The 14,654-nt window shown below is 30.3% G+C and overlaps 1 protein-coding gene across 1 annotated transcript; it reads right to left on the reverse strand.

The window, feature by feature from the left end:
* Positions 1-6,495: 6,495 nt before the first annotated feature.
* LOC107005785 lies at positions 6,496-14,258 on the reverse strand. Its single transcript, XM_015204442.2, has 2 exons — positions 14,186-14,258; positions 6,496-8,041 (listed from the first exon to the last, which is right to left on the reverse strand). The coding sequence occupies exons 1-2, from the start codon at positions 14,219-14,221 to the stop codon at positions 6,830-6,832; spliced, it is 1,248 nt and encodes a 415-aa protein (XP_015059928.1). The 5' UTR covers positions 14,222-14,258; the 3' UTR covers positions 6,496-6,829.
* Positions 14,259-14,654: the final 396 nt, after the last annotated feature.

Below are 14,654 nucleotides of genomic sequence, written 5' to 3' on the forward strand. Positions count from 1 at the left end.
ACAGAAGTTGAGAATACCTGGATTATACTTGTGATCACATCAATGGACTTCTCCATATCCTCCTTGCCCTTAAGGCCTTAGAACCTGTTCCTCTTAGGAGGCTCGACTGCTGCTGCATCTTGTGGGTTAGGACTAGGATGAGCATTACCTCAAGCCTGACCTCTTTTCTGTGGGCAGTCCTTAACCATGTGCCCGCTCATACCATAACCGAAGAAGGCACTAGTGCCTTGTTTGCACTCTCCACTATGAGCACAGTCCTCTCTGGGATGCTGCAGCTCACCTCCATTGCCCTTGTTGGGCTCGGGTCTTCCTCCTCTAGGTGATGTACTCCTCTGAAATTTAGAGTTCCCTGAACTCTGCACCCTTTTTTAAATCTGGGCTACTAATAGTTGCCAAAGTTATTCTTGTTTCCCCCATTTCTAGGACCTGCCTTATCATGAGGCTTATTCCTCCTAGCATCAAGAACACCTCTCTTCTTATGAATGTCCTTTACCTGTCGGATATGCACCATGAACCTGGAGAGGTCCATGTTATCATGGAGCATCACAAACCGACACTCCTCCTCCAAATCCCCGTCGATTCCTTTGAGGAACCTGCTCATCTAATCCCTGTTGTTAGATACTAGGGAAGTAGCATTCCTAGACAGTTTAACAAAATTTTCGGAATACTACGTCAGTATCATGGATCCCTTCTTTAGATTGATAAATTCCTCAACCTTAGCCTTCATCATCTCGCTGGGAAAGAATCTATCCAGAAAGACTGTCTTAAATAGCTCCCAAATGATCAGAACTCCGCCCAAAACTCATCTATCTTACAACATCTTGCACCAAGTTTGTGCAACATCCTTGTGTTGATAGATAGCCAGCTCTGGTTTCTCAGTATCTGTGGCCCTCATAGCCACCAAAATCATATGCACCACATCCACAAACTCCTGAGGATCCTACGAAGTCTTAGACCCTATGAAAATAGGAGGATTCATCCTCGTAAAGCCTCTCAGTCTGTCAGACAGACTGCAAACCGGTGGGTTCTCCCTCAGAAAATTCTGCCAGTTGACCTGGTCATTCATGTCTTGAGCGTGCATAGTGATAGCCTGTTCCATCTGGTCCGTAGATGCCCGCACCTAGCATCAGTCAACCCAGCAGGGTTAACCGGCATAGCCACTCCTTCAGCTGGAGCCTGGGTGGAACCTAAATGACCCCAGTAGCTCCTCCTCCTCTACTTTGACCAATTCTTCTTTTAGTATTCATTTTTTGAAAAACAACAAGGATTGATGTTAGATAGGCTCATAAAACCCAGAAAATTAGACACTAGAACTACACGATAAGATGAGAAGACGCGGAATTTTCCTACGCAACATTTTGTCTCTAATTCAGGATAATGGTGCACTTCACTACCATGACTTTGAAACAACTCAATGTGGTTGATGTTAACTTATTATCCTCGGAATTTAACCTAGCACTCTGATACCAACTTTTTAAAGACCAAAATGTAGACCCCAGACAAGACCAACGTCGTTGACCTTTTAGAGGTTGCAGACAAGCCTACATACGTCATTCTTTCTTCATCTAGGTTAATTTTAGTGGAAAATTTGAGGTTTTTTTTTTCTTATTTCATGCTAAACATTTTAAACTTCACATCATAGGCATTCACAAATCAACCATCTAATATAGAGATAATCAAATGAGAGAAATAGTTCGTAATTGCATTAAATGTATTATTGCCAAAACGGAACCAATAAAAAGTCTGAAATAAAAGTGGAAAGAAACACTAGTGGAACATGCTCCACTAGCTAAAGCCTACATCTAAGCTAAATAATAACTGTAGACATCCTCGAATGCATGAGGGCCTACCAAGTCCGGATGAAAGCTCTACGTCCGGATAGCTACAACGTCAACCTGTAAGATCTACTGTCCACCTATGCCTGCACCTAAAAATGTAGAATTGTATGGTATTAGTACACACTTGTACTAAGTATGGGTATATGTAAGCACACACCATTTATGCAATGTCAAGTCAGTAGACTTGCAAAATTTCAATTAGGAAAGTTAGTTGACTTGTTTAATTTTTATTAGGAAAGTCATGCCATGAGAGTAACATGCACCATCATACGTATCATATTGAACACAACATATAACATCTTACACATAGCACAAAACATATTGCATATAACACATAACATATTGTGTATAGCATATTACATCTTTCTTATCATTCATTCATATGCCATGAGACATTGGTATCATGGACTTAACATGAAGACTTTCCAAAAATGAGGGTTCAACATAAGGGACATCAACTAGGGAGCCTTATTTATCACACACGAAGACTTCTTCATTCAATCATACGTACTTCAACAATACCTAAGATGTTGTTTAAGAGTTTCATCGAGTTCGTTGTGCAATGATCAAGAATGAACTAATGTCATTACTTAAATCTTGATTATCCTATCCTAACACCTTTGGTGTCATTCATTTTTTTATGTGCATCATTTGTGGCTGGCCTCATTCATTCTTTATAATCTTTAATTTTAACTGACATAGATCATGTGAGTATCATGAAATCCATTGTATCCCTCACACAGAAAATAGGTTTAATCGCCGGCCAAAGTAACCCAAAAAATTATCACTTACATAGGAATTGAACCCAGCCAGATCCCTATATTGGCGGTATAGGTTCAAATACTAGTAGATATAAGGAGACCCATACCCGGCAATGCCAGAAAATCTCATCTCATGATAGTTACGTGAACCTCCGCCCTTTTCGAAAGAAGGCATCACCGCTCATAGATAGTCTAACGGTGCTAAGTATAAAGTTCCATTACATTCTATTCATATGTCATGAAAGTTTGCTTCTAGTATGAGGACATCATATCTCAGTAGATGATTTCTCATCTTGTTATTAGTATTAAGTGTGTTAATCTCAATACTTTCATTAGAGTGTTCATAGAGACTGTTCTCTTCATTAACTTTACACTCTCATAGGTGAGTACGTTTTGGTGACACTTACATAGGCTCATTTGTGATTACTCTCATCTTTTACATTAGCCTTAGATCATGTTGTCACCACAATCATTATTATTAGCACATTTGCTCTTCATAATTACACACCCTCTTTTACGTGAATGTTCATTTCATCATATGCCAATACACATGGCCATTTAGTGTGTTTCATACTCTTACTTAATCATTCTAGGGTTTCATCATTTCATTGTTAATATCATCATTGTGTTGCATACATCTTAGGTTCACTTACTTCTATGTATGGTAGACTTATGGGTCTATACATACAAGCCATGAGGCTTCAATCATAATTCATTTATGTGATTTATATCTTCCTAATATTATGTGGTTTAAGACTTATGCATCTTGTATGTATGGAAAGATCTCGATACCGATCTATGTAGGCAGCATTATTCTTGAACATTCAATTCACGTATTACTTATGTATCAATATAGAATTTAGGCAATGGAACACGGTTTCGAAACCCTTTGACAACGCTTACGTTTTTCATTTATTTTATTTTGGTACACTCGTCTTGGGGACCAAAGATCAAGCCCCAACGCCTTCATTTTATTAAATTTCATTTCTTTAAATTTTCTCTTTCTTGGCAGAGGGGTTGTGGGATCGAACCCCCACAGCCCTTTTTATTTTAATTTCTTTTTCGATGACTTTTTCGAGTTGACCATGAGGTTGTGGGATCGAACCCCGAGAGCCTCACTTTATTTTTCTTTCAATTCTCCTTTTACGCATAGGGGTCTTGGGTTCGATTCCCACGCGTGACACTTATTTTCTTTTCCTTTTTCATTAAGCTTGACCGAGAGGTTGTGGGTTCGAATCCAACTCCTATTATTTCTTATATTCATACTTTATTTCAAAACATAGAGCATGGTTCGATTCCCCCTTAACGAATTGTTTTTCACTTCTTTATTTTTACAACTTTTAACGTTGTGAGGTCACGGGTTCGACCCTCGGTGACCTCACTTGTTTTTCCTAACTATTCATAACATTTTAAACAATGTAAATTTTCTGAAATTATCAACAAGGTGCTGGAAATTGTAGTTACATTTTCAGTTGCCTGTTTATTATTTTTTCTTTATTTTGTTCTTTTACATCTGTGGTCATGCCTCCGAATTCACTTCTTATCGTCAATTCGTATTTATCTAATATTTCTATATTTTTTGCTAAAGAAGTTCCATCTAATTTTGTATTATTTCTAAGTACTTCTAAACTTTCTGGGGGTAGATTTTCTATCCATAATTTAACTGTTCCTACAAATGTTCTTTCTATATATCTTGGTGTTTCTGTTGTACTTATTTTGTTATCTATCAGTTGTTTAGATATATTTCCCGTCCATAGTAACATTACTTTATTTATATCTGTTACACAATCTAGGTCTAAGAAATTATATTGTTCATTTGCTGGTTTTGGTATCCAATTTTTATTTAATCTACTGTTCCATATCGTATTAGCTCTATCTGACTGTTGATAACTTTCTGTATAATAAGTTGGTTGTGCCCTTCTAGGACTAGTTCTGGGACTATTTCTTGGACTATTTCTTGGACTATTTTCTGGTTTAACTCCTGATGTACTAGGTCTATTTGTATCTCCTGTATTTATTTCTAATTTCTTTAGTTTGTTTGTCTGTTCCAAGATTTCTGTATATGTTTCACTTATATCACTTATTTCCGATTTTTGGTCATTTTCATTTTCATCTATTTCATTTATTTCATTTAATTCAAGATCTTCATCTAATTTTTGTCGTACTTCGTTTATTTTATTTTTTAATTCTTTTTCTAGTTCTTTTTCTTTTTCTATTTGTTTTGCTTTTTGTTTTTCTTCATATAATAATCTTAATTTTGCTAGTTCTTTTTCTAGTTCTTCTATTCTTGTATTTTTTATTTCTTCTACGTATTGTACTTCTTGTTTTGCCTGTATTTTTATTTTTTCTATTTCTTTTGATCTGTCTATTTCTTCATTTTCTTTTGTTATTCTTACCATAGCTGTTAAACTGTCTTCCAATTTTGCTGTTTCTCTTTCTAACATTAAGTATAGATTATTTCCTATTTTTTTATATCTTCTTCCTAGATTTGAAAATATTATTTTTATTATCATTCCGTCTTGATTTTCATATGTTTTTTCGTCTACTGCAAATTCTTCTTTATTCATTATAATTTATGTATTATATTATGTTGTAACTCATATTCAAGACAATCTAATTCTAATTTTAACATAGATATATCTTTTCTTTGTACTAGTATCGATTTATTACATACATCTGCTAATATGTTTTCTTCTAACCTTCTTTTTCTATGTTGTAATTCTTGTTCTTTTTCAGTTATTTTTTCCGTTATTTTTTCTATTAATTGTTGTTTATAAATTTCTTTGTTCATACTGTTTTTTCAAATAGCGAACATATTTGTATTCTGTTTTCGAAATTTTATCTATTAAATGATCTTTTTCATTATTACTTGTTTTGACTAGTTGTGATAGTTCATATTCTATATATAAGGGTCTTAATTTTTTCCATGTCTTTCTTATTTTTTTACCTATATTGTTTGTTGTTATTTTAGTTTCTTTGCTTGGTATTATATTATCCTTCATAAAATGTCTTTCTGTAATATTCTCTTTTAAGTAGATCTAATCGTTGTATTTCATTAGCATTATTTGTAATATATTCTAGATGTTCAACTTCTCTAGTTCTCAAATAATCGAATAGATTTTCTATTAGTAATTTCTCATGTAGATCTATATCTTCTATAGTTTTTACCCAATATTGTAAATATTCGTAATTTATCATTAGTCTGTATCTATATCATCATATAAATCATACATATCATAATAAAGTTCATCCTGTATACTTTGTATGGTTAACTGAGTCCAACCTTGAGTTGTTATCTCTATTATTTCATATGTTACCAATTTATCATAAATTTCTCTTTTTATGTCAGTATTAAGATTTTTTAATATATAAAGTAGTAATATCTTATATTCATCATTATCATCAATTAAGTAGGTACTCATTTTATTCATTTTTGCTAAAATTTTTATTCCTTCCAACCTCTTAATAAATTATACTTACTTATTATGTAATAATAATGGTTTAATAATCATCTCGTCTAGTCACTACTACAACTTTCTTCTTTGATTAGTTACCCTAACAGCGCCTCAACTCTGTTTACTCCCCTAAACGGCCTTCTTTGCCTACCGGTTTCAACTTTAGGATGGCATAGTCTGGGCATACTTGTTCATAGAATATTTCTGTAGCAAACCTTCTAAAGATGCTTATTATAACATTATTAGAACATGATAAATAATTATAATTAACAAGAGATTTTCAGGAATAAATTTGTTTAGCTACTCATAAATTTAAGAGTGTATACCTGTTTTTGTAGATTTGTAGCTCCAGAATTTTCCATAGTTATTATTTAACTAGCTAGCTCTGATACCAATTTTGGGTGGAAGCGTTAAAGAGGAATAATTGTAGAGAGAAGAGAGTAGTGGAAGACTGATGATTTTATTTATGAGGGGAAGCCCTCTATTTATATACAAAAATTTCACACTTTTGGCCAAAATGGCCGACATCTACTTTACACTTGGTCTTTTTACATTCGACCGACGCAAAAAACAAAACTTAGTGGCCTATCTTTATTATTGGCCGACACTAACACTGTTTACTTTATGACTTTTTACATTATTGGCTTTTCAGCCGACGCTATACGACAAAATTAAAAGATTCTTACTTTATACATATGGCTGATATTCAGCCGACGCAACAATAATAATAACAACAATAATAATAACTTTTTTTTTTATAGCTTCGTTCTTTATCCTAAATCAACTGTAGGTATCCTAAATCAACTGTAGGTATCACATTATCTTCTCCGTTGCACTTGGAGCATTTATGATCTGGGTATTTGTTGCTGATAAGTTTGCAATATCTTACTAATAATTCTTCTGAAATAAATCCTTTCTTCAAAGCTCTTGTAGATGGTTGTTCTTCTGGTTTTAGCAATGACAAAATCCATCTCTGAACTTCATCCATATCTGATTTTCTTAATTCTTTGGAGTTTGCATAAATCATCACCTGATCTCTTGCATAATAGCTCCAAATGGCATTGCCATTTAAATAATTGTTTGCTAACTCTTGTATAATTGTAGCTATACCAATTATTCTTTTATTTGCATAAAAGTTAGGTATTTCTACTTTTGGTATCTCATTTTGTTTTTCTATCTCTTCTGGAATAATCATATCTCTGGTTAATCCTATCTTTACCACCTGTATTGGTGATTTTATTTCTTCGTATAGTATCTCTGCTGGTGCTGTATAACATTTTATATAGAATAAATTTCCTTTGGTAATTCTTTTATATGTTAAAAATGCTCTATGTAGTTCTGGTATTCCGGCTATTTCTTCTCCGGTATATGTGTATACTGTATTTAATAGTCCGTAGTTATAACATGTTTTTACTAGGTTGGGGTTGGTCTTAGGTTGTGCAATAAGTTTGTTATATCCTTGTAGTTTCTGGGTTATATAGTCTTCTTCGGGAGTTTTTGTTTGTGTGGATCTTGGGTTTAGGTTTAGATATGTCTGAATTTTGTGTATGTTTTCAATGTAAGATTGGGTAATATAGTTGTATCTTTTTTTGTCATTTTGTAGGCTTATTGCATAGGTAGATGTTTGTGGTTCTGCTGGTATCTGCATTTGTGGTTTTTGGGTAAATGGTTTTGCAAATAGCTGGTTTAAATTTGTATTAATTCTTTTGCTTGTACCTGCAGCTGTATCTAAACAAACATTGTTATGGGTTTTTCGGAGTTTCCCATCGTCTCCTTGTAGCTCTGGAATTTTAGCGTCTTCCGATCGACGTAACTCTGTATGTTGGCGTAGCTCCGCATATTTATAGTCATGCTGCTGACTATTAGCTTTTAGATTTTGTAACTCTTTTCCCATACTGTCCACCTTCGTAGAAAGTGTATTAATAGCTTTGAGTATTTCTTCTGTTGTATCTGGTTCAGTTTGTGTTCCTTTTTCTTGATAGGTAATCTGCAACGAGATTTTCATTAGTTTTTATAATTTCAATTGTAAATGTAAAATTTAATATATTCAATACTAATCTCCTTATTTCTTTTGTTGTAACTGAATCATCTAACTTTTTTGTTATCCACCATTTTACCTGTGTGTTATCTGTTCTTACAATAAATTTATTGTAAACTATATATGGTTCAAATGCTAATAAACATTTATATAATGCAAATAATTCCTTTCTGTTTATTTCCCATTTTGTTTGTGCCTCAGTATATGATCCTGAGCAATACCTGCAATGGTGTTCTATCTTTTCTTTGTCATATTTATATTTTAGTACTCCTCCATAACTGTGATCGCTTGAATCTGTTTCAATTATATATGTGAATGTTCTACTTTCATCAGGAAAATATAATTTTGGTAATTTTTTGCATAATTTTTTAATATTTTTTATGTGTTCTTTATCTTTGTTGTCAAAATGATATTCAATATCTTTTTTGAGTTTTTTGTATAATGGTTTTAAATGTTCTGCTAATTTTGGTATATATTCCCTTACTTGATTTACTAATCCTAAGAATGATTGTAATTTCTTTTTTGTATCTATATTTTCATCTATAGTAATTATTTTTTGTACTATGTGAGTTTGCATTTTTATTCCATTTTTATCTATTTGTATTCCTAGAAATTCTATCTGTGGTTTCATAATTTCTGCTTTACTTTTACTTAAACTTATACCTGAGTGTTTGATTATATGTATAAATTTTTCTAATAATCTTATATGTTCATCTTGTGTTTTAGAATATAATAATATATCATCTATATATATAACACAATTTTCTAGCTGGTTAAAACAGTTATCCATAAAATGTTGATATCTACCTGGTGCATTTTTATATCCAAATGGTAATACATTCCATTCATAAAATCCTTGTGGTACTGTAAATGCTGTTAATTGTTTAGATTCTTCTTCTAGTTTTAGATGGTAAAATCCTGATTTACAGTCAAATTTACTAAAATAGTTATATCCTTGTATCTGTCTTATTTTAAGTATTTTATTTGGTATTGGGTAGTTGTATGTTTTAGTTTTGGCGTTTAGATTTCTGTAATCTATAACCATTCTACTTTTACCTCTTTTTTGTTCACTGTGTTTTATAACTATAAATGCTGGGCTTGTGTGCTTACTGTTACTTTCCTGTATATAATTCTTTTCCAGTAATTCATTTATATGTATTTTAAATTCTTGTAAATCATCGAAATTATATTTTAACGGTTTCTGTGTTATTATGCTATTTTCGTCTATTAGCTCAATTTTTACCTTTGTTTTATGTTTTTCCCATCCTTGTAATGGGTCTTCATTGTATAGTTGTTTTAGTTGTTCATTAATTATTTGAACTCTGTCTATTGTAAATATGATTATTTCCAATCGCGTTTCTTGTTCTTTATCTATATTTTTCATTTCTTGGTTTATTTTTTCACTACCTTTTATCCATTCCATAGCTTTTCGTTGTTTATTTTTTACCCTTTTTGCTCCTATTTTATTGCCACATGGTGTAGTAAGCCACCAGTGTGTTTTTGTTATTATATGTGGGTAAAATTTATCTAAAAATGGCATTCCTAGTAACATATCTTTTGTTGTGAACTCAAAATTATAGATTTCTTCTATTATTAGTATTTTATCCCATATTTGTATCTTTATATTTTTTGCTTTGTATTTTATCATACTTCCTTCATTATTAAATCCTGTTACTACCATAGGTGTTTTTAGTTTTTCCCATTTATCTTCTGGTAGACAATTATATTTACATATGTTTGCTTCTGCTCCCGTATCTATCATAGGTGTATAATATCTGTTGTAATATCCTTCTACAATAATTTTCGCAAGAATAAATATTTTCATTATTCATTTTGTTCTTTTTATGATTATTTTCTTATTTTGACAAGTTATTGTTAATTGTTCATTTTCTATTTTGTATGGCTTAACTTTTTCTAACCATTTTATTCCTAACGTGATATTATAATTTCCTTCGTATATTTTAAATTGTAATTTTAATGGAATTCCTCCTATAATTATTTCTTTTTCTGTTGTTTCTTCGTTTGTGTTTATTATTTCACTGGGTAATCCAGGGTATGTGTGTCCTGTTTTTATAATTTCTTCTTCTAATACTAGTTCTCTTGTTATATGATTTTCTTCTTGTCCTGTATTTATTAAGATTTTATATTTTCTTTGATCCATTATTCCTGTTATAAAATAGTGGTTAGGTGTTATTTCTTCTAATAATTCTTGAGGCATTTCATATTTTCTTTTAGATGTACTCATTCTTGATGAGGTAGCTCTTGTTAGTGTATTTGGTACGCTTGAAGTACTTAATCTTTCTTTTACTATTTCTAAATCTTCTTCCATGTCAATTTCTTTATAGCTGTAGTCATTATTGTCTATTACAGTAATTATTTTTTCGAAAGGATTTTCTATTTTTATTTTATCAATTTTATTTCTTGCTGTTATTTTATGTTTTGTGGTTAATATATATAGATTTTTACATCTTGCTGTAAATATTTTACTTCCTGGTGCTAACTTTATTCCTGATAATTTCCAATATAGTACTAATGATTTATCTATGTTTGTATCTGTTAATGCTACTGTGTAATTAGCACTTATTATGAATTTAAATTTTTGGTATATTAAATTTCCTCTAACTGCACTGATTACGCTTTTTTCTATAGGATGTATTATTCTGTCATCTGCTAGATATATTTCAATGGGTGTATCTATTCCTTCTCTGAAACAAGCTTTTATCAGTATTTCTGTTCCTCCTAAATGTACATATTTTATATCTGCTTTATTTTTTATATTTTGTATTTCTTTATTTATTATTCGTTTGTTTATTATAGGTATATATGCTTTTCCACTTGTATATTTACAATCTATGGCATGTTCTTTCTGACTAACTACATAATATTCTTCTTTTCGTCTTTTAAACAAATTTTTTAATAAGGATGTTTCAAGTATCTTTTCAACGCTTAAATCTAATTCTTTTCCTTTTATTTGTTCAAAAATTGTGTTATCAAATATGATTTTTTGATGTGATATTTCTTCATTTTCATAATTTTCTTCAGTTATTATTTTTATTTCACTTTCTGACATTATTCTTCATTTATTTCATCATTATCTGTATTAGTATTTTCTTCTTCATTTTCAGTTTCTATATCTGATACTTCGTATATACTATCATTTTCACTTAATTCATAGTCTATGTATTCTATTTGCATATATTTTTCTTCGTCTATAATTAATTCTGCAATTTGTTTTCTTTTTAGGTTTTTTGGTAATTTACAATTTTTAGCTATGTGTCCTATTTTTCCACAATTGTAACAAGTACATTGGGATATTTTCCTCTTTGGTCTATATGGTCTTTTTGTTTTATAATTTTTTATATAATATCTTCTTCTTGGTTGTTTATATTTATACTTAGTTTTATTTTTTGTGTAATTTTTATATCTTTTACTTTTCTGTTTTTTATATGTGCATCCAAATTGTGGTGCCATTTTATTTTTGCAACACGATAAGTTTTTATTTAATACTTTTTCCATTTTTAATTTTTCTTTTTGGCTTTCACATAATTGTGTAAACCATTGAGATAAGAATTTTATTCTAGATCCTAAAGTATCTGTAAGCCCTTCATTCTCCCAATCTTTAATTACTTTTGTACTAAATGGTTCTGGTAATTTTGTAAAATATTGGTGTCTTACTTCTTTTGCTTCATTAAGATTATATTTTGCTTTGTAGTAATATTCTTTAAATGCGCAAGTGTATTCTTCTATAAAACACATTTTACATATAGCTAATTTTGTCATAAGTTGCCTGTTTATTATTTTTTCTTTATTTTGTTCTTTTACATCTGTGGTCATACCTCCGAATTCACTTCTTATCGTCATTTCGTATTTATCTAATATTTCTATATTTGTTGCTAAAGAAGATCCATCTAATTTTGTATTATTTCTAAGTACTTCTAAACTTTCTGGGGGTAGATTTTCTATCCATAATTTAACTGTTCCTACAAATGTTCTTTCTATATATCTTGGTGTTTCTGTTGTACTTATTTTGTTATCTATCAGTTGTTTAGATATATTTCCCGTCCATAGTAACATTACTTTATTTATATCTGTTACACAATCTAGGTCTAAGAAATTATATTGTTCATTTGCTGGTTTTGGTATCCAATTTTTATTTAATCTACTGTTCCATATCGTATTAGCTCTATCTGACTGTTGATAACTTTCTGTATAATAAGTTGGTTGTGCCCTTCTAGGACTAGTTCTGGGACTATTTCTTGGACTATTTCTTGGACTATTTTCTGGTTTAACTCCTGATGTACTAGGTCTATTTGTATCTCCTGTATTTATTTCTAATTTCTTTAGTTTGTTTGTCTGTTCCAAGATTTCTGTATATGTTTCACTTATATCACTTATTTCCGATTTTTGGTCATTTTCATTTTCATCTATTTCATTTATTTCGTTTAATTCAAGATCTTCATCTAATTTTTGTCGTACTTCGTTTATTTTATTTTTTAATTCTTTTTCTAGTTCTTTTTCTTTTTCTATTTGTTTTGCTTTTTGTTTTTCTTCATATAATAATCTTAATTTTGCTAGTTCTTTTTCTAGTTCTTCTATTCTTGTATTTTTTATTTCTTCTACGTATTGTACTTCTTGTTTTGCTTGTATTTTTATTTTTTCTATTTCTTTTGATCTGTCTATTTCTTCATTTTCTTTTGTTATTCTTACCATAGCTGTTAAACTGTCTTCTAATTTTGCTGTTTCTCTTTCTAACATTAAGTATAGATTATTTCCTATTTTTTTATATCTTCTTCCTAGATTTGAAAATATTATTTTTATTATCATTCCGTCTTGATTTTCATATGTTTTTTCGTCTACTGCAAATTCTTCTTTATTCATTATAATTTATGTATTATATTATGTTGTAACTCATATTCAAGACAATCTAATTCTAATTTTAACATAGATATATCTTTTCTTTGTACTAGTATCGATTTATTACATACATCTGCTAATATGTTTTCTTCTAACCTTCTTTTTCTATGTTGTAATTCTTGTTCTTTTTCAGTTATTTTTTCCGTTATTTTTTCTATTAATTGTTGTTTATAAATTTCTTTGTTCATACTGTTTTTTCAAATAGCGAACATATTTGTATTCTGTTTTCGAAATTTTATCTATTAAATGATCTTTTTCATTATTACTTGTTTTGACTAGTTGTGATAGTTCATATTCTATATATAAGGGTCTTAATTTTTTCCATGTCTTTCTTATTTTTTTACCTATATTGTTTGTTGTTATTTTAGTTTCTTTGCTTGGTATTATATTATCCTTCATAAAATGTCTTTCTGTAATATTCTCTTTTAAGTAGATCTAATCGTTGTATTTCATTAGCATTATTTGTAATATATTCTAGATGTTCAACTTCTCTAGTTCTCAAATAATCGAATAGATTTTCTATTAGTAATTTCTTATGTAGATCTATATCTTCTATAGTTTTTACCCAATATTGTAAATATTCGTAATTTATCATTAGTCTGTATCTATATCATCATATAAATCATACATATCATAATAAAGTTCATCCTGTATACTTTGTATGGTTAACTGAGTCCAACCTTGAGTTGTTATCTCTATTATTTCATATGTTACCAATTTATCATAAATTTCTCTTTTTATGTCAGTATTAAGATTTTTTAATATATAAAGTAGTAATATCTTATATTCATCATTATCATCAATTAAGTAGGTACTCATTTTATTCATTTTTGCTAAAAGTTTTATTCCTTCCAACCTCTTAATAAATTATACTTACTTATTATGTAATAATAATGGTTTAATAATCATCTCGTCTAGTCACTACTACAGCTTTCTTCTTTGATTAGTTACCCTAACAGCGCCTCAACTCTGTTTACTCCCCTAAAACGGCCTTCTTTGCCTACCGGTTTCAACTTTAGGATGGCATAGTCTGGGCATACTTGTTCATAGAATATTTCTGTAGCAAACCTTCTAAAGATGCTTATTATAACATTATTAGAACATGATAAATAATTATAATTAACAAGAGATTTTCAGGAATAAATTTGTTTAGCTACTCATAAATTTAAGAGTGTATACCTGTTTTTGTAGATTTGTAGCTCCAGAATTTTCCATAGTTATTATTTAACTAGCTAGCTCTGATACCAATTTTGGGTGGGGAAGCGATTGAGAGAGAAAGAGTAATGAAGAGAGATTGATGAAAGATTGATGATTTTATTTATGAGGAGAACCCTCTATTTATACATAACAATCTTACATCTTTGGCCATTATGGCCGACAACTACTTTACACTTGGCCTTTTTTCATTTGGCCAACGCAAAAACAAAAAACTTAACTTAGTGGCCTTTCTTTATTATTGGCCGACACAATTACTATTTACTTTACGACTTTTATACAATTGGCTTTTTTAGGCGACGCAAAACGATAAAAATAAAAGACTGACACAATACTTTTTACATATGGCTGATATTCAGCCGACACAAAACGATAAACACTAATATTTTTCGTTAGTTCTTAGGGGAATTTCACGCTGCATTTAGAACATTTT

The sequence above is a fragment of the Solanum pennellii genome, chromosome 12 (assembly GCF_001406875.1).
Source record: "Solanum pennellii chromosome 12, SPENNV200".
In the NCBI taxonomy this organism is placed as follows: domain Eukaryota; kingdom Viridiplantae; phylum Streptophyta; class Magnoliopsida; order Solanales; family Solanaceae; genus Solanum; species Solanum pennellii.